At 29.5% G+C, this 22,992-nt stretch overlaps 2 protein-coding genes across 8 annotated transcripts in view; both read right to left on the reverse strand.

Moving 5' to 3' along the window:
* Window positions 1-3,022: 3,022 nt before the first annotated feature.
* Window positions 3,023-12,407, reverse strand: LOC111619239 (sodium/calcium exchanger 3-like). Of its 4 annotated transcripts, none has more exons than XM_023360927.1 (8): window positions 12,207-12,407; window positions 6,590-8,361; window positions 5,723-5,814; window positions 5,554-5,625; window positions 5,313-5,449; window positions 4,971-5,220; window positions 4,313-4,471; window positions 3,023-4,099 (listed from the first exon to the last, which is right to left on the reverse strand). In XM_023360927.1, exons 2-8 carry the CDS (start codon window positions 8,275-8,277, stop codon window positions 3,723-3,725), a joined length of 2,775 nt encoding a protein of 924 aa, XP_023216695.1. In that variant the 5' UTR covers window positions 8,278-8,361; window positions 12,207-12,407; the 3' UTR covers window positions 3,023-3,722. The 4 variants fall into 4 exon arrangements, with proteins under 4 accessions (XP_023216695.1, XP_023216694.1, XP_023216697.1 ...); XM_023360926.1 differs by lacking the exon at window positions 4,313-4,471 and adding an exon at window positions 4,585-4,743 and having other exon boundaries at window positions 12,207-12,406; XM_023360929.1 differs by lacking the exon at window positions 5,554-5,625.
* A 9,184-nt stretch (window positions 12,408-21,591) lies between these two features.
* LOC111619241 overlaps window positions 21,592-22,992 on the reverse strand; it is a 41,626-nt gene continuing 40,225 nt past the window's right edge. For all 4 annotated transcript variants that reach the window (XM_023360933.1, XM_023360931.1, XM_023360932.1 and 1 more), the window contains 4 exons: window positions 22,738-22,948; window positions 22,505-22,629; window positions 22,216-22,424; window positions 21,592-22,071 (listed from right to left, as the gene is read on the reverse strand). In XM_023360933.1, coding sequence (XP_023216701.1) covers window positions 22,030-22,071; window positions 22,216-22,424; window positions 22,505-22,629; window positions 22,738-22,948 — 587 coding nt within the window. In that variant the 3' untranslated portion in view covers window positions 21,592-22,029. The remainder of the gene's footprint in view (window positions 22,072-22,215; window positions 22,425-22,504; window positions 22,630-22,737; window positions 22,949-22,992) is intronic.

Genomic DNA, 22,992 nt, shown 5'->3' on the forward strand with positions numbered 1-22,992 from the left:
GGGTCTGTCTTACAAGGTAAATTACTGTACACAGTGTATTCATTAATTTTCATTTTCATGTAGTAAAGGCTCTATGCCTTCATAAAGGACATACTTTTCCTTTGTTTAAGGTATTTGGGCAGTTTATTCTCTGTTGTATTCTCAAGCAAACAATACATACAAGTACAGTACAATATTTTCTGAGGAAACACACATACTTATCCTTTTTTTAACCCCATTCCCGATAACACGGCATTTTCACAAATTTGGCCACCCTTCGGTCCACATTAGGCCGAATTTTCGAGGCTCTACTGTATTATTGTAAATATAATATATTTTAGTGGTTAAAACAGTTATATTTTGAAATTATTTCTAAATAAATACAATAGTTTTATTTATTTTTAATGTACTAACAAAAATCATCTTGCCCAACAAACTTTAATTTACTGTAAATAAGAATTGTTCTATTTTGTTTTAGAGTATTTTTGAAATTAATTTGTTTTAATATCAAAATTTTTAATGATTTATATTAAGATGGTGCACATGAATAGCTATCAAGATGATGTAAATTAGTATTTTTAACTTATGTTTAAATATACTTTAAGAAGAGTAATTATTATTCTAATATGTTTTACATTCTATTTATTAAAATTTTTTACATATCCTTTCTAATATGTATGTATGTATGTAAGTAATAAAACTCTTATTGATCTTATGTAATCTTAAAAATTATGAATAGATTTCTTACCTAGTTTAACTGAATAAAATTTTTGCAAAATAATCCTTGATTTCACAATTCTCATTTTCATAATATCCAGAAATAAAATAATTATTGCCATTTAAGCATTAAGAAAGCAAAATTATATATTTTAAGAAATATATTTAAATTTTATTTTAAATTAAAAATAAATATTTAATGTATTAGTTTTTTCATTGTAGTTCATTCATTGTAATATTTGGACACCTTTTATTATTCTTTACTGTTATATAACTACTATTACAGCTACTTCTATTGTAGCAAATTATAGAATGTGTTGTTTATCACTAATTTATAATTTAAAAAACGATTGTACATGATTATTATACTTGAAAATACGATTTACATTCAAGTTCGATAAGTATTTTTGAATATGTTGTTAATTATTATCATAAGACTGTTTTGATTAATTGATTAATTATATTTTTTATTTATTTATTTTCTGTAATGGGATTTCTATAAAGAATTATAATTATAGATGTGAGAATAATAACTTTGTTTGTAATTGTAGTTAATTATTTATTTATAATGATAGATATGGTTAAACTTTTAATTCTAAACTTCAATATTTAATAATTTTGAAATTATAATATACTATCTTTTCAAAATGATCATTATAAATATGGGTTCTAATAGGAATTAGTTGTGGTCAACTATCACCACTTAAGAATTAAATAGATGTAGTGTATATTGTGTATCAAGTTAAAATGGGTAGATGCCAAAAGGCAGAAGTCAGTAGGGCAGAAATAAAAATAGTCCACATTTTCTTGGCCATATTTCTTATAATGTTTAAATATACTATCTTCGTAACTTTTAGCCTACTTTATAGTACATTGGAATTATTTTTATTTTAATAAAAATAGATAAATAAAATTAGATTGTTTATATGTAATAAATATTTAAGTAACAATTCAGCAATACACATTAAAATTAATGTTAAAGCCAGTTATTACACCGATCAAAGTTATTGATGAGTGACAAAAAGATTAATATAGTATTATTAAAGCTGTGATATAAAATCTAATAAAAATTAATATTAATTAAAGATGCTAAATCATGTTCAAAAATATATAGGCCTATATATATATTTGTTAATGCTGTTTTATAAAGAGAAGTTTTTTGGAATTTTTTTATTTGAAGAAAATCTATAATGAAGCTAGTATAATGTAGTTTTTTGTTCAATAAATACAAATATAGAATTATAAAAATTTTAATGAATTTAAAGATTACATACAGTACATTTTCTTGCTCATCATTAATTGGTACTGTATCAGAATAAATTAACATTTCTACAAATAATTTCTTTTAACTGCCAGGAAAGAATTTTTTTTAAATATATATATGTAATATTTTACATTTATTTGCATAGAACAATGCCAACTAAGATATTTGTACTTACCATATACACTTGCACCATTGTTTTGTGCAGGGGTATATGTTATATACTGTATATTGTATTTATTTTTAAATTATATGGCATATGTATATAAATACATATACATCAATAACATTTTTTATATTTAGATTATTGCAAATTTGAAACTTTAATTGAACATGGGACAAATGATTAATTTGTATATATTTATAATATATGTATACATACACACTGAACACATACACACACACATACTGAGCACATTTTAAGGCAATAATAAATCAAAAATAATTTATTTACACTGGCTTCAGTGATTTATATATATATTTATATATATATTATATTTATAGTTGTGTGTGTGTATATTATATATATGTATATATATTATTTGATATATTGTACCAGTTAATGAAAGCTTTCTTTCCGTGAGAAACTAACAGGTAAATAATACCACACGTATTCCTTTTTATATAAGTTAACAAACCCTTTACTAATAACAAACATGTTCAACATTTCTAAGTACTTCAACAACAATTTGCTTAGACCAAGCATATCCATAGACAATAGGACTAACACAATCTACAATCACACCAACAATCCGTCAACATTGGGAAGTTTTGTCCTGAGCTTTTCGTGATATTTTTTCTCACACAAGAACTGAAACTGCAAATACGTCGAATGAAAGACTAACTCGACATTTCGGACGTTTTGATCGTTGCGCATTCTCGAAAAAATGTGCACATCTTTTAAGCAAATGTATATGTACAGTACATAATTTTTTTTCTTTAAAAAATATTACCAATAATAAAAGCTATATTTTTAAATATCTAACGAGCTACCTCGCTTTTTTTGGCAGCAATTTATTCGATGATTAGTTCGGTTTTAATTTATTTTAGCTGCCAAGATATATATTTTTTTTTCTCCATTTTTTAAATTAAAGGAGTGGAAAAATAAATCATTGGCTGAAGAAAACTTAGTGCTTTAATACATTGATGAGATCATATCAGGGAAAGAAAAGTGCTGGCCCGGAATGAACGGTTTTAGACATGGTCGGATCTTCACGATTAACATTCTTTTCTTCGTTAAACTTTCATTTTCTAATGTCAATCACAGTATGAACTAATGATATAAAAAACATCTAAACATGCGTCACAAACACCATTTGAATAATTTCATGTGTAGACAAAGGGAAGTGAATTTGATCAGTTGTCAAAGGGAGTAATAGAATAAACATTGAAGATTTAAATGTATAATCACCGACTGTATATAATTAGTTTGGCAAGTTATCTCTGTCAATTAAGGATCAGAGATAGATAATTATTTAAGATATGTTTTTAATATTTGATTTTACTTCAGTTAATTCTTTGTAACCAAAACTAATAGTGAAACAAAAAACAAAAAAGTGCTTACAGGAAAATTGATGGGTGAAATGCCACAATCGATATGGTGCGCAATGTCCACAGTATTGTAAGATGATCCGTGGCCTTCAACATCTGGCGTTGGGAATGGGGGTGCCGGAGCTGGACACTTGGTCGCCCCGTTGCTATTTCAATTGTCACATTTGCAACGGAGAGAAGCAATTCTGTTTCGTTTACATAAATAAATTCCACTTTAAAATCCTTGGATGATATCATACGCTTCCAAACTCGACATGAGGACGTAAAATACCCATAGGAAAACGAAAAAAACTGCGGTGGGTACTTTATATTTCATGGGTCCTCCTAATTCGCCACCCACTGCTTTGTTACGTCGTAATAGTAATATGACGCAAACGATGAAAGCGCAACAACAGAAGAGAGTAACAGAAAAGGCTAAGCTTCCAGGATGGACCTCAAATTGATCCCCTCTGATAAAATGAACCACTGCTGCAATAGACCAGGCAATACCGATTCCCAAAAAGACATTAACAGCATTACTTCCTGTAACGTTTCCAATAGATGAATCAGCATACTGATCATTGACAGCAGCCACTTTGCTGGCGAATGTATCTGAAACATCACACGTAGAAATTAATCCCAAACAAATAAAATTAAATTAATATAGCAAATTAATTATAAACTAGTGGGTTTAAAATAAAAATAATAGAAGATAAAATCCAAAAAGCAATAAAGAAACACAAACCCAAGTGGAAAGTATAAACTGAACAAATGAAAACGGATAAGGGAGCCTCCTTTCGTTCAATTAATACCGTCATATTTTACCTGGTATGCTTGTTCCAAGTGCCACAAAAGAAATGGCCGTTACTGAATCGTGTAAGCCAATGGTGCAACCAAAATGAGACGCCAGGTCACCGATAAGGGCAGTCAGGAGCCCTATGATCACGATACTAACCATAAAGCAGGCCCATCCTTCTAAGTGGTCTACAGGAACACAAATAGTGATTAAGAGATCTTCTACGTGCTTATTGCATACTTACCGGCTTATCCAGTAACGAACTCAGACCATCTTACAAAACACTAAACACATCACTTACCGGGTACACTTGTACCAAGAGCTACGAATGCCACAGCTGTCACTGTATCTTTCAATCCAACGGTACAACCAAAATGCGACGCCAAGTCGCCGATAACAGCTGTCAATACCCCAATCATAATAATGGAGACGACGAAACATACCCAACCATCCAATATATCTGCGGAAGAGTAAATATGATAATATCTTCCTTTATTGAATAATAGTGTGGTTAGTCTGTCAGCTCCAAACAACATTCATGCTACTGAACAACAACATCAACAACAACAACACTATTAAACCTACCATGTGTTAGTAATAGCTCATTCGAAAACCATTTGCCAAAAAAAAATCTCAATTATATCATATATTAGTTAGTTTTGTATTAAAGAAACACTAGCATCTTACCTGTTGGTGGAACAAATGCAAAAATCAGTTTCCAGAATATTGTGATAAAATGCAAAACATAATCTGTACAAGTAGGCATTTTCTCTTCTTTTTCGCCCCCCTCTTCCCCTTCTTCACCTTCTTCCCCTTCGCCATCATCGTCATCATCACCAGCACTAACCGTAATTGCTTCAATAAATTGTTCCTTCCACGAAGAGGTTCCCAGCAACGAAGCGACATTCGATTTTTGGAATAACTTGTCCACAGTATTCTATAATTTGTATTATAGACTTATTATCAGTTACGGAATCACATCTATTTTTTATTTTTGAAAATTATCCTTTTTTGTAAAACTTTTTTTACCTTAAATTCTTTACTTTCTTTAATTCGAAGTTCGCATTTATAAACCTCGCCTAATTTCGGTTTTCCTAAAAGAGCTATTTTTTCGGCATCAGTCATATCCTCTTCATCGCCTTCTTCAGTTTCCTCCTTATTCAAGTCTAACAAAGTATAATTTTGTTATAAAACAGCAACCATCGGTTGTATAAAAAAGACCTATTAGTCAGTTAGTGTTGGAAAGAAAGCCAGCCAAGGGCGCTCCCACCTGTTTCAGATGAAGAGCGACAAGAAATTTGTAAATCGATTTCATTGGTATCCGGTGTAATGGGTGTTGATGCTGTTACATGGATTCGGTGGAAGAAATACAAAGATAATTAAAAAGGGAAGGGAGGTAGTGTGAATGAAACCTTTTTTTCAAATCGCCGTATATTTACCTGACTCCAATTTAGGTTCACCTAATTCAACATAGAAAACTGCATCTTTCTCATAGGACTCATTATCGATTATGCGAATCGGGACATCTTTGCTGGAAAAAAAGACAAATTAAAATAATATGAATAGAGACTAAAACTAAAAAAATAAGAGATAAACAGATCGATTTGTAAAAAAGCCAATGGTGATTTCCAGCAGGATATGATATGGCCTCGACCGCTGATCAAGAACCGAAGTAATAAACTTCTGACTTAACAACTATAAAGTGACAAACGATCCAAACATTCCTTTCTCGTTAATCGAGCGAGACACGCATGTTCTTATCGAATATGAGCAAACATGCGATAAAAGAAACGGATGTATTTCTGCCATCAAAAAGAAAAACTAACTTTTCTTGTTCGATTTCTTCGCTCTGTTACCGATAAACTTACTGTCATCTAAAGCCCCTTTGAAGGTTTCTTTCCCCTTATGTTCAGTCGACATACGGTAAAGTTTGTCAATTCATAAGTTAACGAATCAAAAATATTTCGGTTAAAATATCGATCGTGTTTAAAATGAACAAAATTTTGTTGTTTTATATATCCGAGAGATAGGTTTAAAGAGGTTAGTATTAAGTAACGTCCAACATAGTTGATTGACGCTAATGTTTCGTCGTCACGATCGTCCTATCGATCGTCTCTTTCGACCAAACCGCATTCGCCGGTCCCGAAACCTTGGTGTCGTCGCCATAGCAACATGACAAGATCTGTAACCTTTCCCTGCATTTCTGATTATTAGAACTTCTATAACGGTTCAACGGTGTTATTAGTTCATAAATAACTAATTAATCCTAAAGATCAAGAGAATCTTTGTGTTTACTTTATACTTACAAAGTTTCGTTGTTGTCAAAAACTAGTTGTCCATCGAGAGGTTCGTATTCTTTCCCTTCTTTGGCAGTTCCTTCTATAGTTTTGAACGGTAGAACCACTCTTCCTCTGGCTCCGCTAAATCGGTTGATCTTTAGCATGAACTCACCGACAGACTCCGGAACTTCGAATTCAGCTTGTGCAATTGAAAAAATGCCTCCGTGGTCATCATCCAAAATCATAACGGTAGCTAATGATGGTGTGGCCAATTTTATGGGTGGTCTCTGACCCGGAGAACCATTCATGGCACGAACGCCTCCATCTACGCTATGTAGATAACGGGCGTTACTCAATCGAACATAGAAATGTTCATCTTCTTCAAATACATCATCGTCAATAACACTGATGAAGATTTGCTTCTGGGTATCTCCAGGTCGAAATACTAAAGTTCCTTCCACGGGTTCGTAATCGTCGCCAGCATTAGCAGTGCCATCTTCCGTTGTATAGTCGACACAAACGGCGGAATTTAGATCGCCTTCTCGAGCTATAGTGACGGAAAACTGTCCAACATTTTCCATAACAGTGTAGTGTGCTGGATCAAAAAAGATTCTTATACTGTCATCTTTAACTTCTTTAACCTCCTCTTTTTTAGGTTCAAGCTTTTCGATCTTCTTCTTCAAATTGCCTCCTCCCATTAGTTTTCTAGTTGCTTGAATACGATAGAATGCGCGACTTTTCGGGCCACGATTAAGTAACTCTTCGCGTGCCATCATTTCAATTTCTTCCATGTTACGATTAGGATGTTTCTTTCTCAGTTCGCGTAAAAGTGCGATATATTCCTGACGGTGTTGTTCGAATTCTCTCATTTCATCACTGGGTTCACCTTCGTAATACTGTAAAGTGCCATCAGGAATGTGATTACTCTTCGCGCCCATCTCTACGTCGTCCCCTCCCTCTGTCCCAACGATAATTCTTCTTTTGTTCATGCGATAATTTTTCGATAAATATTTATAAATGAGTAAACGACGATCGGCAATATAAGCAGTCACCACAGTTGCTGGAAAGAAAAAGAGGGTTAGTAATCCCTCCCATACTTCAATGACTCCGTAAGACGACCATGTAAGGATCAAATATAGCCATATATAAGCAAATACACTCCAGGTCATAGTGACAAAGAAAACGCGTAAATGTTTGATTTTTCTGTTTTCGGTACAAGGAATTGCCGAAACACAAATGGCTATGATGACAAACATGTTAAAAGCAGCACTTCCTACGATAGTACCTGGACCAAGTTCACCCGCTTCGTAATTTTGACCATATACTTCAATAATCGACAGCAAAATTTCTGGTGCTGAGGATCCTAGAGCCATTAATGTTAAATTTGACACTGTCTCGTTCCATATCCTAACACTTATAGTTTGAGTTTCGCCATTTGGTTTCTTCACCACAACTTCCTTCTCTTTCGACGTAATCACTTCAATAGATGCCATGAAACGATCAGCAATAATTGAAACACCCACAAACATATAGAAAAGAGAAATAAAATAAACTATGCCTCGTGCAATTATATCTCCCAAACTGAGATTTTCTTGGGGCTGCCATATAGGCAATAATAATCCTTCTTTGCATTTAGTTTCGTTTCCACTCGCTCTGGCAACACTCGCCACACACACCAAAATCGCCGCACCAAGCAGTTTTGTTGAGCACTTCATTTCGAAAAGGAACAATCACCTTGTTTCTTCAGACATGACAAGGATTATTAATCCAATTATTTCTGTCACCCACAACTCGGAAACCTGCAAAATGACAAATATTAATATCTACGTCAGACTATTGTTCTTATTTATCACAAATCTGCAATAACATCGATAACGCAAAAGATAAAGAAAATACCTTGTACCTTTTATCATTCCATATAGTAAATATCATTGGAAGACTCGAAAATACACACGTTTTTATTATAATTTATTCTCACGATTAAATTTTCGGAAGTAATTTTTAAAAGTATTTCTGCATAAGGGATACAATTTTCAACATACCAGGGTAACTGGTATATTGTTTCAGCTCGTACACTGTCCATTGTTAAGAGACCGAAATAAACCAAAGAAGTCTTGCCAGCAATCAAAGACAACATCTTTCTAATTTTAGCTAAAAGACAAGACTTGCCATTGCGTGACGTGGCTTCTAGTTTTATATTATTCCCATTGATGAGAAATGTATTAATTGTTGCAATTTGTATATCTGTCGAAATTGGAGACCGTAAATGTTACTTATTAAAGTGATACGAGTTTTTATTCCAACTTTTTATATTAAACAATACTTCAAAAATGGATTAGATAAAACAATCACCATGTATTATATATATATATATATCGGCAAAAAGAACAAATATTTTCACATGAAACCATTTGATGTAATTAATCAGTAATTGATAAAAGAACGTTGATTCTATGAAAGAAGTTTCAACGTTTGTACTTTGCCTACATATTTTGATTAATAGAAGTATTATTAAAAAGCAAATATGAAATATCCTATCCAAAAATTTAATTTATATTGTTAGAATCTCTGCGTATATTACAATAGAACAAAAGGAAAACTTATGCAACTAAAGAAATCGACTATATAAACAGTACTAAAATACAGTCAAGTTACATAAAGTAATCGAAGTTTCTGTTAAGAATGATTGCGGTTAACTCCGTGTTATCGACATCAAGTCTAACGAAGAAATGTTAGAGGTAGGTGTACCAAATATCGGTATCGTGACCCAAGTCGCTTCCAAATTGGTCTGTAGCCACAAGTTTTGGCACAACAACACCGACTAGTGGGCGAAATCATAAACCAAACCGGCCTTGTTAATCTTTCCTCCATCCTGAGTAATAGAGAAAACAATTAATAGAAAATCTGTTTGTCAGCATATGATGGGATTGCTAATCTTTGTGGCTCGAGGTTAGATAATAATGAGATTGTAGGATTTAATGATAACTTTGGTAAAACGACAGATGACGCATCGCAACAGGTGACGACGAAAATAGATCATTATGAAAACGGGGAGGTGACAATAAGAAGGAAATAAACTTAAATGAACGGATCATAACTTGTGTCATTTAAATACATGAACTTTCGAAAGAAAAATCTGCATTTTGAAATTTGTTTTGGAAGAAGGCGTACACTGTTTGTATATTATAAGTTAATTGTTGTGTCACAGTCTTTTTAAGCATTGCTTATTACAGACAAACATGATACTTTAAAATATAAGCTTGAATTACTGTCTCACTGTGTTACATAATTAAGCAATTATTGTTTTTTATAATAAAATGAAAAATCGAGAATATCTGAAATAACAGCATACTCATAAATGAGCTTTACGAGCTATAAAATATTTAATCGATTTAATAATTTATTGAAAATGAGGTGAATTTATTTCTAATTGAATTAAACAAATAAAGCATGTAACAATGTATTTTTGTAACAGAAACAAATAATACTGAAAACATATTTTAATTGAAAACAAATCGATGGATTAGAAGCCATTCTCCTTTATTAAATATGGAGATGAAAGTTATGATAAACTTTTTCGAAAATCTAACAAATAAACATTTATATATGTAGGCCTATGGAAAAATATAAAATGGAAAAAATAGGTTTAACTCAGTTTCCGGAAGAGGAAGCAAATAATGATTTTCTCGGAAGAGGAAATAACACTAGAACACATGACAGGAAGAAAGATGTTTTTCTCAAATGACAAGAATCGTTTGAAGTACTTACCGAAGATTTGACTATAAAGTTTAATTGAAAGAAAAAAAAATAAACAAACAGTTATAAACTGGTATTGAAATAAATATAAACAGTTCAAAATACTAAAAAAAAACTTGCATATATTCGAAATATAATATATATATATTCGAATATATGCCATAGTAAAAAAAAATGCTACATTGATTTTTCTCTTCATTAAGAATCACTTTAAAAATAAACGACTTCGTTTCGACTAATTCGTTTCTTTATCCAAATCGTCAAGGTCAACTTTTAAAAAGCCAGCTTTAATTACTTTTTAGTATCATCAGTGCATTTTATTCAATCGATAAAAAAATTTAATTCGTTTCATCTCAAACTAAACTGATAATTTTCTATTAAATGTCGAAAATCCTAACATCATTTGTCTCAAATATTGAAATTTATCAAATCTTCGTAGTAGCCATCGAATCCTTCTTCCTTCCATATCTCCCATCGTTTCCCTTCCTTTTCCGGCGTATCCTAGTAGCCTATAAAGTCAACAGATAAGAAAAACTGACACTTAATTAAAATCACACCGACCAATAATCTTCGTGTGGATGCTTTAATATCCTTTATAGAATTGATTATTAAGTAATTGATTATAATTTACAAATACTTGTATAAATTTAATATAACTTATTAAACCTTAAATGTTTATATATATATATTTAAGGATGAAGAGATATCCGGAATTTCTTTATTAAATAGAATTAGCTAAAGTGAGATTCGCTGACTTAAGATACCCAGCATACCTGTGTTCCTGGCCAATCTATTTCTGTCTTCATCAACTCTCATACACATCAGGAACAGAACACGACATGAATGCAAAGGGATATTAAAAAAAAAAAAAAAAAATACAATTTCTATAAAATCGAATCTGAAGTGTAATATTTTCGGTATTCGGCAATTTGTTACTCAGACAATAAACGGGTCAAGGGAAAATAAAAAAGAAGCAAAATCATACGTCTATTTGTGTCGACAGTGAACTACATAAGAGTTTTGAACAGTAATGGTGCGTGAAATTCTCGACTTAAACTCATGAAAATGCTCTTTTATATCGGTGAATGGTTCCAGTCTGAATGAAAACAAATATAATATTGAAAACCATCGGTTTGTTTGGAATGAGCGCTTTCAATATTGACTTTTTGACCAGATTGGAAATGTGCAGCGATAATAAAATCAGCGAAGAAAGAAAGATAAAATATATTTTATATTTTTCGAAATCTTATGTTAAAAATTAAGAGTGACGATACCGTGCTTCTACGATAGAAAATATCGATTGAATTTCGTTTGATCTAGCATAAGATTTTAAAGGACGATAGCAGAATAATAAGAACGGATCAAGAAGTAGAGTTAATATTCAAGTGAAGTATTTTAAGAATTTAATTAATATATTTTATTACGAACGACAAACAGAGAAAGTTTTACTTTAATAAGATAATTAATTATTTACGAAGGCTTTAATTGTTATCGGGCGAAATATAGCATTACAGTTTAGCTCGCAGATAATGCTGTTATGCCTATTGTTCCGTTATGTGTACTTACTTTGTTCCAACAAATTTTGTATCGTCAGTGTGAAAAACAAGCAATTTATATATTTTTTTACTTATTTACTATAACCGTAAATTACTAAATATATAAATATAAGTCATTCGAAAGACTTTGTATACAATTAACGCGCGGCCGTAAATAAATATTTAACGTAAGCGCGTAAACAGTAATTTTAGTAATTAAATGTTAATTAAAAGTAATTATAAATTTAAATAGAAATGAAAACAACTTTTTACGGGCTTTAAACTTTACATTAAATATTAATTCTGAGCGATTAAAGTTATAATTGAACTTTTTTTTAAAAAAATTGACTTACTTTTCTACCGATTCTTTGTTTTTACATTCCTTTCTTATTAAAGTATTTCCATTTATCTCCGACTGTCCATTTTTTAAGGAAGAAGAAGGGAAAGAGGAGAGAAAAAAGAACTAAAAAAAGTATTTAACGTAAGAGGAGTCACTATCGGACAGCACTGCACCTTCCTCTCCGAACGATCTGGACAACAAATGGTCGTCTACGTTGCCAAAGCGACAGTTCCCATTGCATCCTGGGTAAGGGACTTCCCAAACATCAGTCGAGGGGTGAGCTGTTAACGGGGAAGATGCTCTGTTATATTTAGAAGGGCAGAGAAACTTTCTTTCTTTTGGGCTTCTCGATTTCGTTTGAAAATTAACTGTTTCCGTGCCGATTAAATGTTCACTTTTCCGAAATGTTTCGCACCGTTCTGCTACCAAATTTCATTTTCACCCATTTTATTTTTTCTTTCTTTTAGGTTTTAGTATTGATAATTTTCGTGTCGTCAATACAGCAGACTGCGCGTTTTACAAGAATCTAGAAAGTTTTTGTAACCGAAGTTACTTTTGATTTAAAATATTCGTCTGAAACAATATTAATTTATTATGCGGTAGAGGAAAAAAATTTCTCCGAGTGCTCAAAATGTCGCCAGTGTTCTTCCCAACGAAAGAACGTTGTGTTGTAAAGCAACGACATTGAGCTTCTGCCAAAATGTATTCTCTCTTGATGGGTTCATCTTTTATGTACAATTTATACAAATACATTAAACACGTGTATTCGAAAAATGTTCTTCCTCAAGAGGAAAAAAAGGAAAAAAAATATATATATATATATATATATTACTACTTTAGATTATTAAAGCGATGACGAGCGTTTATGCCTCACGTTTACGTAATTTCGTTTTCCAGATTTGTAACGACGTCACATAGCTGCATCTATCAAAATTGACAATTCTAGATACATTTATATTAAAAAATATATTATGAATTTATCAAATAAGTTTATTGAATATTAAATAATAAAATAGTATATTTAGTATTTTAATTAAAATTTTTTTTATTTAAAATATCACCTATTGCAAAATGTAAGAAGTTGGAAATCAATATACATATATATGTAATTTGTTTTTATATTTGCAATATCGTTGACGCTAGTTTTAAAGTCATGTGCAATCGCCATAAATTATATGAGGAAGGAAAAATGTAAGCAGTCTTTTATAGTGAAAACTTTTAAATAAATGACATTATTTAAAATGTAAAACATTACTGTAAAATACAGATGAATTATTGAAGATCGATTGAAGTAAAAAAAAAAACATAAAAATAAAAAAATACTGTATGTCAACAGCCACGAATATATCATTTGTCTTGTTTTCCTATGTTTTATATAGTAAAACTACAATACTTTGTATTATTACTTTCTAAAAGTTTAACCCAAATTCTTAAAATTTTATCTGAATGCTTTCTGATTGTACTGTTTTTTAATGATAGTGTTTAACGGCAGATATTACCTAAGGCGAAGCTGGAAACCATTTTTTAAATAACGCAGTTTCCGAAAAGTTCTTCCAGTTTAAATACTTGTTATAACCAATAACTAGGATAGCATAGAACACTAAAAATTGTAACCAAATCGACGAAAACATCTTTTTCTTTTCTCGACTCAACCTTCAAAGTAATTTGGAACATATCCAGAACGCTTCTCTGTGTTATCTCAACGACACAGCATCTCTGTTTTGTCCTGTTTTGTACAATACAATCAATGTTGGCATTGTAAATACGTTAGAACAGGGTCAGCAGTGTGGTGTACAAGAAGGGAGTCGCGAATGCTTCAATCCAAGAGCATTCAAATATCTCTGCTAGCATGGCCTCGATTCGGTAGTCATAATTTATCCAATAAATGTCAACCACGAAAGGAGTTCATTAATTTCATAGATAGCCGATCGCGCTAGTCTCTCGAAATCGCATACGCCAGAATCTAAAAGAATCTTGTTATAAAATATTTTACAAAGGGAATAAATAATGTTCAACTAGTTGCATCTTAACTAACAACCCTTACAAAGATAAATAAACTTCAATAGAAAAGCAAATATATGATAACAGTTAGATTTTATATTTTATGATTTAATAAAGTAGCTAATACTTTATAATACTATTTCTTAGAATATTTCTGAAATTTAATTGATAGTTTTATAAAAATGCAGCTAATGAATCAAGCTATTTTCTTTCTTTTTTATTTTTTAATTAAATTCGTTATAAAATTAGAAAATTATAAATGTAAGAAAAATTAATATAGTCGTTTGAAATTTTACATTTAACAAAGAGATTTGTTTAAATACATAACAATAGAAATAAAAAAAATCCCCAGGAAAAAAGAATGCTCAGATGGCCTAAATAACGAGATGAATTTGCTGATTTCTTTCCAATATGGGCTGAATCATCATTCAAGCTCTGTTTTTCCATTTTGTTTCATAATTTATCAATTCTGACATTTTTCTATTCTTCTCTCGGATTATTCACAAACACGGAAATTTGAAAGAAGTCCGAATATTATTTATTTAAATATGGTCAAGAATACAAGGAAACGTTAAATATTCTTTATATGGTTTGATAAGCAGAAATATATAGAATTCATGATATGAATTCTATATATTTTATGATTTTATGTTATTACATAAACATTATGCGAAGGAAGCATTGAAGCATATTTCAAGTTCCTGAAAAAATAAATAAAATGTAAGACATTTTTATGTCGAATTTAATCATTTTAAAAATGAAAATTATTAAATTCAACACGTTAATATGATATAAAATATGAGAATTAATTATAAATATTATTTTCTCGTGTGTGAATGGAAATAAATAGAAGGAATTTTGAAAAATTCACTTTTCTCGTACTGCATACAACAATAAATAGCCCTATATTCATTAAAGAATTATGAAATATAACTGATATATAAATCTAAAGCATGACTTGCACGTTTCCCTTTTACTGTACAGACGTCAATCGTCGCCAATTTTACTATGAAATTTTGTATTCCCAAAAGTGTAAAAGTGTCTTAATATATCATCCATTGATCGCAGAAATAACTATATTATATCAAATTGCGTGCATATTTTCTAGTTTTCATTTCATACCGAACAAAATTAGAATTATATCACGCCACTTACGAATATAGATTAAACATGAATCAAATAAAATATTTTAATTAAATTTTGAATAAAAGAAAATTATCAACACAACTTGGCCAACATTTACGATTAATAAAAGTGCCAAGAAAATATGGTAAAGAAAAATATATATATTTTTTTCCTTCTGCTTCAATCTATTCAAAATCGAAATCTTTTGAGAAAACGAATACTTTTTTATTTAGTAACAAAGAAAAGAGAGTTTTTCTTTAACTAGAATATCTTCAACAGAAAACTTAAAAGCCCAATGGATCCTTACAATAACCAAACATTTACCAAGATAAAAGTATGATCAGTTTTAAAGCTATTATTTTCATAACTAAAGTTGAAATATATTTAGATAATAACTAATTTATTTTATAATTTTCCAAACTTCAAATAATAATAATAATAATATTGGTTTTTTTTATTCGAAAGAAAAACCATTAGTGTTGATTTTGGAACGATTCAAGATAATTTTCTTAGAATTACGCTATTCAAAAAGCATAGTTGTTTAACAGACAATTATTAAATAATTATTAAGAACGTCATCATTTTTGATGAAACTTGCTAAAATTTGATGATGAAACTTGCTAAAATTTTCCCCCGATTATTTGGAAAATTTTATATTAATAAACATTAAAAATAAGAAAGAAAGAAATTGGTTTAACAGCATTTTTAATTATAAATAAACTAGAAAGTTATCCAGTCAAAAGTGTGTGCAAATCTTCCGTGATATCCACCAGATATTCTGTAAAATATCTTAGCGCTGGGTTAACTGTTGACAGAAATAATAAACAGAATTGCGTGAAAATGATTGCCGAAACTCGTAGTACCCCTGAATAAATGGCATTCCTGTTAGACAGAAGTGCAATAAGGAAAGGAGTACTTGTTTCCGCCTCTTTTTTTTTATTCTTTCTTTACACAAGGAATTTTAATGAAAGAGGATCGTTTTATTACAGGAATTAACAGAAAGTAGAATAATTACTTTCCATTTAATTATTTACTGTTAAAAAAAACTGATCCATGAATGTGATTAAAATTTAAATTTTTAACTTGAATATTTAAAAAATCAAAAGGCTTCTATATAAACAAAAACTTATGATTAAGTTAATTTGCATTAATCATGAATAAATACAAGGGATTATATTTAAACAAGAGAAAATTGGTTGACCATATTTTATGCTAATAATATTTGTTAAATAAAATCACTTCTATAATGAGTATTATATTATTCGATTTAAGAAAGTTAATTGATCCTTTAAATTACATCTGAATTTTAATGGATGTACTTCAATAATACATAAAAGAAAGTAGTTTTATTTAATGTCTGGCACCAAATTGACGAGACTTTCTAGCTGATGAAATTGCTGGAAAAATATTAAAAAAATGAAATAAAATTTCTTTTCTATTTACAAAATATTCACGTTTTGTCGAAATTACTTAATTTTTACGAATATTTAAATTTTATTAATACGAATAATCATTTTCAATTGATGAGCAAAATAGTATACGTGGAAAATTATCGATAATATTTATTCAATTAAATACGAATATTTTCAACGTAGGAGATTATTATAATAGCTCATAAAACACGGAACAAGTTCTATGTGAAATTAAGAACATCGGAAATTTTATGATGACAAGAGATCAAAATAATGAAGTAGCAAAATTTCTACGCTTATTTGATAGATAAGAATATGTAGGTTCATCTCTGATTCATAATACAAGCGAAATTTCTAAATAAAATATCAGATTAATAATTCATTTATAATAAATTATTTACTTATGATACACATTTATGAATATTTTATTAAGATAACATTTAGCATTTCGTTTTAAGAGAAAACTTAATATATTATTTGAAGGATTTATATGTGTGTGTGGTGTCCGTGTGTGTGTGTGTACAGTATATATATTGAAATAAAAATTAAACTTTACTGAGAAAATCTGCTTTAAAATTGAGATAGTTAAAAGTAATACGAGTTAAATTTTAAATATTGAATTTACACATTTAAATTCATTAGTTAAGTAATTATAGAAAAGACAGCTGGAGAGTTGAATGTCTGTTATCTTTTAATTCATTCGCTTAGCAAAATATTGTTACAATTATAAAGGTTTTATTATTTAATTTGTGATATTACAATCTAATTTATGCTATTACTTTTTATAAATTCGTGTATATTGGATATTTCACATATTATATATTTTTAACCGAAATTTTAATATCAAACAAAAATATTTTGATAATTTTTTTTTATTTATGCAAAATAGTCATTTGATATTAATTAATTAAAATTTATTCTAATTTATTAATATTTTAAGCTTTTAAAAAAAGATTTTAACTCTTAAAATGATATTAAAATCAAAGAAAGATTATAATTAAAATTACTAATTTAATAATGTATAGGTTTATAGACAAAATAATCAGCTCTGGAGACAATTTTGATAGGTAATATGTTGTTTTTTTCTTGTAGATCTTGAATGAGAAAGACATTCAGCTTAATAAAATAATCTTTTGTATTCCAATATGTCAATTCCAGTTGCGTTTAGACGACGAACTCATGAAATATATGCATTTTGTATAAGCTATGTATTGGCTTTATTTACACGATTGATATCTGTGCCATTTATCGCTCTTCTTTTCTTTTACAGCTCGACATACAAATAAAGTTTCGATTTCTCAAAATAGTCATTGTTAAATATTGAATGAAGATTTTCAATAATTTAGCAGTTAGAATGTATTTATAAGATATAATGCCATTTTTTTTCCAAAGGTAAAATATCTATCGATAATTATCTTTATTGTTGTAGACTAATAGTAAATTAGGCAGAACAATTTTACAATCGATTTTATCGGGAAAGATTAATAGAAATCGTCATTATCGATATCTCTCTCAATTATTTTAACACAGTAATGTAATATTATTAGAAAGATAAACTGATCGATAATAATAAATCATATTAATATAAATTTTTGAGAATGGAAGCAATCATACCTTTCTTTTTTTTTTACATTATAAAATGCAGAATATTATTGGCATTCTTCCAAAAATATTTCTCATAACCGAAGAGAATTTTCATAAGAAGCACAAAATTAATAAATATCAATCTAAATAAGGAGTTGGCAAAGCCACGGTCCGCGGTCGTTTTCAAAATATATATAAAATAAACAGAATAATTTAAATTTATATTTCGTTGTTCTTATTAACATACACACGCATTATATAATAAATAATTATAACAATTCGCGACAATTTCTTCATAACATATCATTTTAATAATCCTATAAATTGTGGAAAGTTAAAATACAAAATTGGCCCGCATGAGCATTTTACATATTTTATTTTGCTCGATATTTAAAAAGATTGCATCGCACTTGATATAAATGAACATTTTAATTCGATTAAATATCTAAAAGTCGGATATATTTTGGCTAGATTTAATATAGTCGAGCCAAAATAATAAAACGAAGCAATTTGGCTATAAAAATCCAGGCATAATAAGTTAATGTCGATCATTTAATGTGAACGAAAAAATACGAGTTTAATAAGATCTATTGTATTTTAAATTTGTTTTTCTTTCTCAATCAAACTAATAAAATATATTTATGAAATTGTAACATTTTCGCCATTAGAAAAAAAGTATATATATAAAGTGCAAGCGACCAACATATGGCGATCTGACAAAATGTCTTTCTGTCTAATAAAGTCAATTTATTTTCCACAGAAAATTTCCAACATATTTTTCAAACTTGCAAGCGTTGGACGTTTATCACAACGTAATTGAATTTTCACAAACATTTTAATTAATTACAGATCACATATTACAGTTCGGATTATCTGTACTAATTAGAATTAAATTTAAAATTATATTTATTTTTTAATCGAAAAGATTCGGTTTTAATTTTTTAAAAAAAAGTCCAACCGACGCGATGGAAATTTTTTTAAAAAAATGTTAATTTAATATAAAAGTATAAAGCGATAAATTTATATTTAAAAAAAGAAACGAAATTTTTTTTTGCTAGGAGCTAAATCACATTTATCATCATTATATGAATGAGAAATGTTAAATATGTTGTACTAATGCCAATTAATTGTCCGACGCTCCACAAAAAAATTGGGTAACTCATAAATAGGGTTCATAATATTGCTCAGGATCGGGATAACGAATCCTATTTTTGAATAGGATTGGATTGATGGAATAAGGCAACGCAACACACGGGCGATCTGCCAAGTGGGGAGTGCCACCCGAGAGGACTTTTATGGAAAACTGGCCCCTATTTAGGTGAATAAAATCTGGAAAACTTCACTTGGCCAGCCTATTGGGCAGGCATAAAACCGCCATCAACTATCAGGTCTATTCTTGAATAACATCGACTTACAATAATAGCAAAATATTTTAGGGACCAACGATTAAAAAATTGAATAGTAATAATCTGTAAAGCTTCCTTATTGATGTACTTTTACCTTTTTATTTTTATTTTTTTTTTATAAATTAAAATTATTCCCTGGTTAATAATTTATCAAATAATTTCACTTCGGAATTATTTTAAAAATTATTTAATTTACATGATTATTTTTAAAAATAGGTTTAAGGCATTATTCGTAGAATAATCGCTTAAAACAATTAGGAGATATTGTGTTATCGGATTTATTTTATAGAAAAATCAAACCTTATTTAAGTGTTTCAGAGATCTACTTGTGATGACAGTCTCAAACCACTTCTGAATAATCATTTCGAAAGCAAGTGCACACTAGTTATAGCAGTTGAAGATGTGGCATATCTCTGAGTTTAATTTCATATAGCCTAAGACCATACCATAAAGTTTAATAAAGTTTTTCCCGTTATTTTTATGGCCATTAATTTTATATAAAATAAAACCATCAATTCTGTTAAAGTACATACAAAGCTGATATTGCAATATTCTCGAATTGTTCTGAATAGCATATTTTATAGTATTTTAATTAATTGCCTTTTCAATATTTCTACGAGTCATGTTTCCATTATTCGTCAATCAAGTGTATTACGAATTATATCTTAATAGATATAACTCACAACAAATTTAATAGGTGCATTACATATACATGTATATTTACATAATTCTGCACTTTTCTCTATATATTTACATAATCATTAATAATTATGTATATAATTCTCATATTGTAATCAATTAAAAATATATTTAAAAATTATCTAACTTTGCTGCAATTTTTGCTTATTTGAATATAAAATTAGCAAAATTCTCTTATATTTATGCATTTATGGCATTTGAATAATACTACCAATGAATTATTTAAGCAAAAATCAAAACAAAAGCTAGCTATAAAATGTATATGAACGCGCATAAACGGAAAATTTTATTTTACTTAACTGTATGAACTAAATATTCCTTAATTTGAATTATCGCCTCGACTTGCATAACATTTGACATTTAAATACAGCATGTGACCTTCTGAGAGTGTGCAAGTCCGGCGATTTTATTTTCTAACACCTATGGGCTTATTAAATTAAAACTAAAACGTTTCTCCTATAAAATGTAGTTAAAAAAATCAGTATTGTTTGCGTTACGTGACCTACTTAAAGAGAAGAAGGGGAAAAAAAAGGCACTGAGAGAGAGAAAGAGATCAGCCACTACTTGCTCATATTCCTAATAGAAAGAAGAGACGAAGGAAAAAAAAAGAAAAAATGGTGGCATTAGTCCAATTTAACTCGTGCTTGTGTAAATAAAAGTAATTTTCTAAATTGCGAATAATTTTCTATTAAGTATCAAGTAAGATAATACTCTTAAAGTCATTCGCGTAAGTTTATTCTCTTCAGATAAGTGTTGCATAAATATTATAAATTTATTTTTAATTATGTATGTACCTATACACGAGTCCAATATATATCAATACCAACTTTTATGTAATAATCGTACATCTACACGAATTGATCTGTTAAAAAAATAAATAAATAATAATTTAGAAAATCAGTCTGCATTTCTATGAATGGAATTGCAATCGGAAAAATTGATAAGATTATAAATTAGAGATAAAGCGATTAAATTAGATCAATTATTTGTCATTAAGTATATGAGTAAAAGGGAAATATAATTCGTATCACAAAACATGATTAAAATACCAAAGGTTTCGAAATGGCAATACTCCAACTATTTTTTTGTTTTTTTTTTGTAATTATATTAAAATGTCACAGACGTATAAAAACGTTTGAAAGTTTATCGCACTATTAAAAAAACTGCTTTGTTATAGTTAATTATTTATTTTTTAATATAGTTATCTTTATACATCTCATAGTCCGTTCTCAAACAGAGCAGTTATTGTGTAGAAGTACAGTACATGAAATTATATAGTTAGGATTATGATAGAAAAACTGACTAATTCGAACAACTACCACTAGAGGCAACACCGAGTTATGCCACTAGTTATAAATTAAAACGTGACGAAGACAAACTCAAACGTCAGCACGTTCACTGGAAACGCGTACGAATAATAACTTCAGAATGATCTCTCCGATTAAGGCACATTTGTATGGGCTATTTTATATTGTCCCTTCTGAGGTCCATCAATCTGCGATCTTGTTGATAAAACCATCGGACGCATGCGTTCTAGGTATTTACTATTTACAGATTCCAAGTCGATGTGCGAAATCGCAGACTTGGCATCGACTCACGCGCTTCAAGGCTAAGCAGAGTTCTTTTCCTCATACCTTTCTCCGTCATACGTCTGTAAAAAATGATAGAACAGTAAAAAAATCATACAATATATATATATAAGAAGCAGAGATAAATTTCGAGATATTAACAAAAAGTAGATGATAAATACAATCGATAAGCGTAGATACAATAGATGACGTAAACGTTTACTTACTTTATAAGTAGGATTATCGTAAGCTGATTCGGAAGAATTTCTAGTAATCGGGGCTTTTGCAGTCGACTGTTTTTTTAGTAATATAATTAACAATACGACGAATCCTAATCCCGCTACTGCTGCAACAATGGCTACTACAATCAGTGCAATGTAATACGCTTTATTTTCGTCTTCACTCATGCTACTGTGAAGAGCTTCGGCATTCTTTTCTGAAAAAAGAAACAATGAATAGGAATAGGTCTACCGATCGATATTTTAATTGGGACAATCGATGGAATTTTAATTATACCTTCGTGTTTTGATAACTCTTGCTTTGCACGTGATTCTGGAGGGGCAGGCTTAGTCATAAAATCAATAATATTAGATGATAGTGATTTGCCGTTAGTTAAATAAATATCCATCCAAGCTTTATACCTGAATTGAAAAATATTTTATTCTTTTTTTGAGTTACGTATTACTCGTATTTAAATAAAATATCTACAATTTTCTTTTCTAGTGTATTAATAATTATAAGAAAATTACCTTCTTCCTGATTTGAGACCTTCTAGTTTAACTTTTTGAGTTTTTGGTACGTTGAATATGTTTTGGTGTTCTTCTTCATTATCTGACTTATAACTTATCCTAATCACGTGAACATATTTGGTGATTGGTTCAGGAACGCCAGATAATGTCACCTCTAATGAATTAGGACCTACTTTATCCTGCCTTAAGAGAACTTGAAAGTCGTAATTATCTGAAAACATCAACCGAATATCAAATTTACATTTATCAGTTGTA

Source organism: Centruroides sculpturatus, unplaced genomic scaffold (genome assembly GCF_000671375.1).
Source record: "Centruroides sculpturatus isolate CEXI.00-Female unplaced genomic scaffold, Cexi_2.0 scaffold114, whole genome shotgun sequence".
Taxonomy (NCBI): domain Eukaryota; kingdom Metazoa; phylum Arthropoda; class Arachnida; order Scorpiones; family Buthidae; genus Centruroides; species Centruroides sculpturatus.

What these genes read in the sequence shown, in the direction of transcription:
- LOC111619239 (XM_023360927.1), bottom strand. Translation starts at nt 8,277, where the DNA reads ATGAAGTGCTCAACAAAACTGCTTGGTGCGGCGATTTTGGTGTGTGTG. An exon ending in TTTGACAACAACGAAACTTT is followed by an intron (nt 5,815 to 6,589) that starts GTAAGTATAAAG and finishes CTTTTTTTCCAG; the next exon opens with CAAAGATGTCCCGATTCGCA. An exon ending in AAGAAAGTAAAGAATTTAAG is followed by an intron (nt 5,221 to 5,312) that starts GTAAAAAAAGTT and finishes TACAAATTATAG; the next exon opens with AATACTGTGGACAAGTTATT.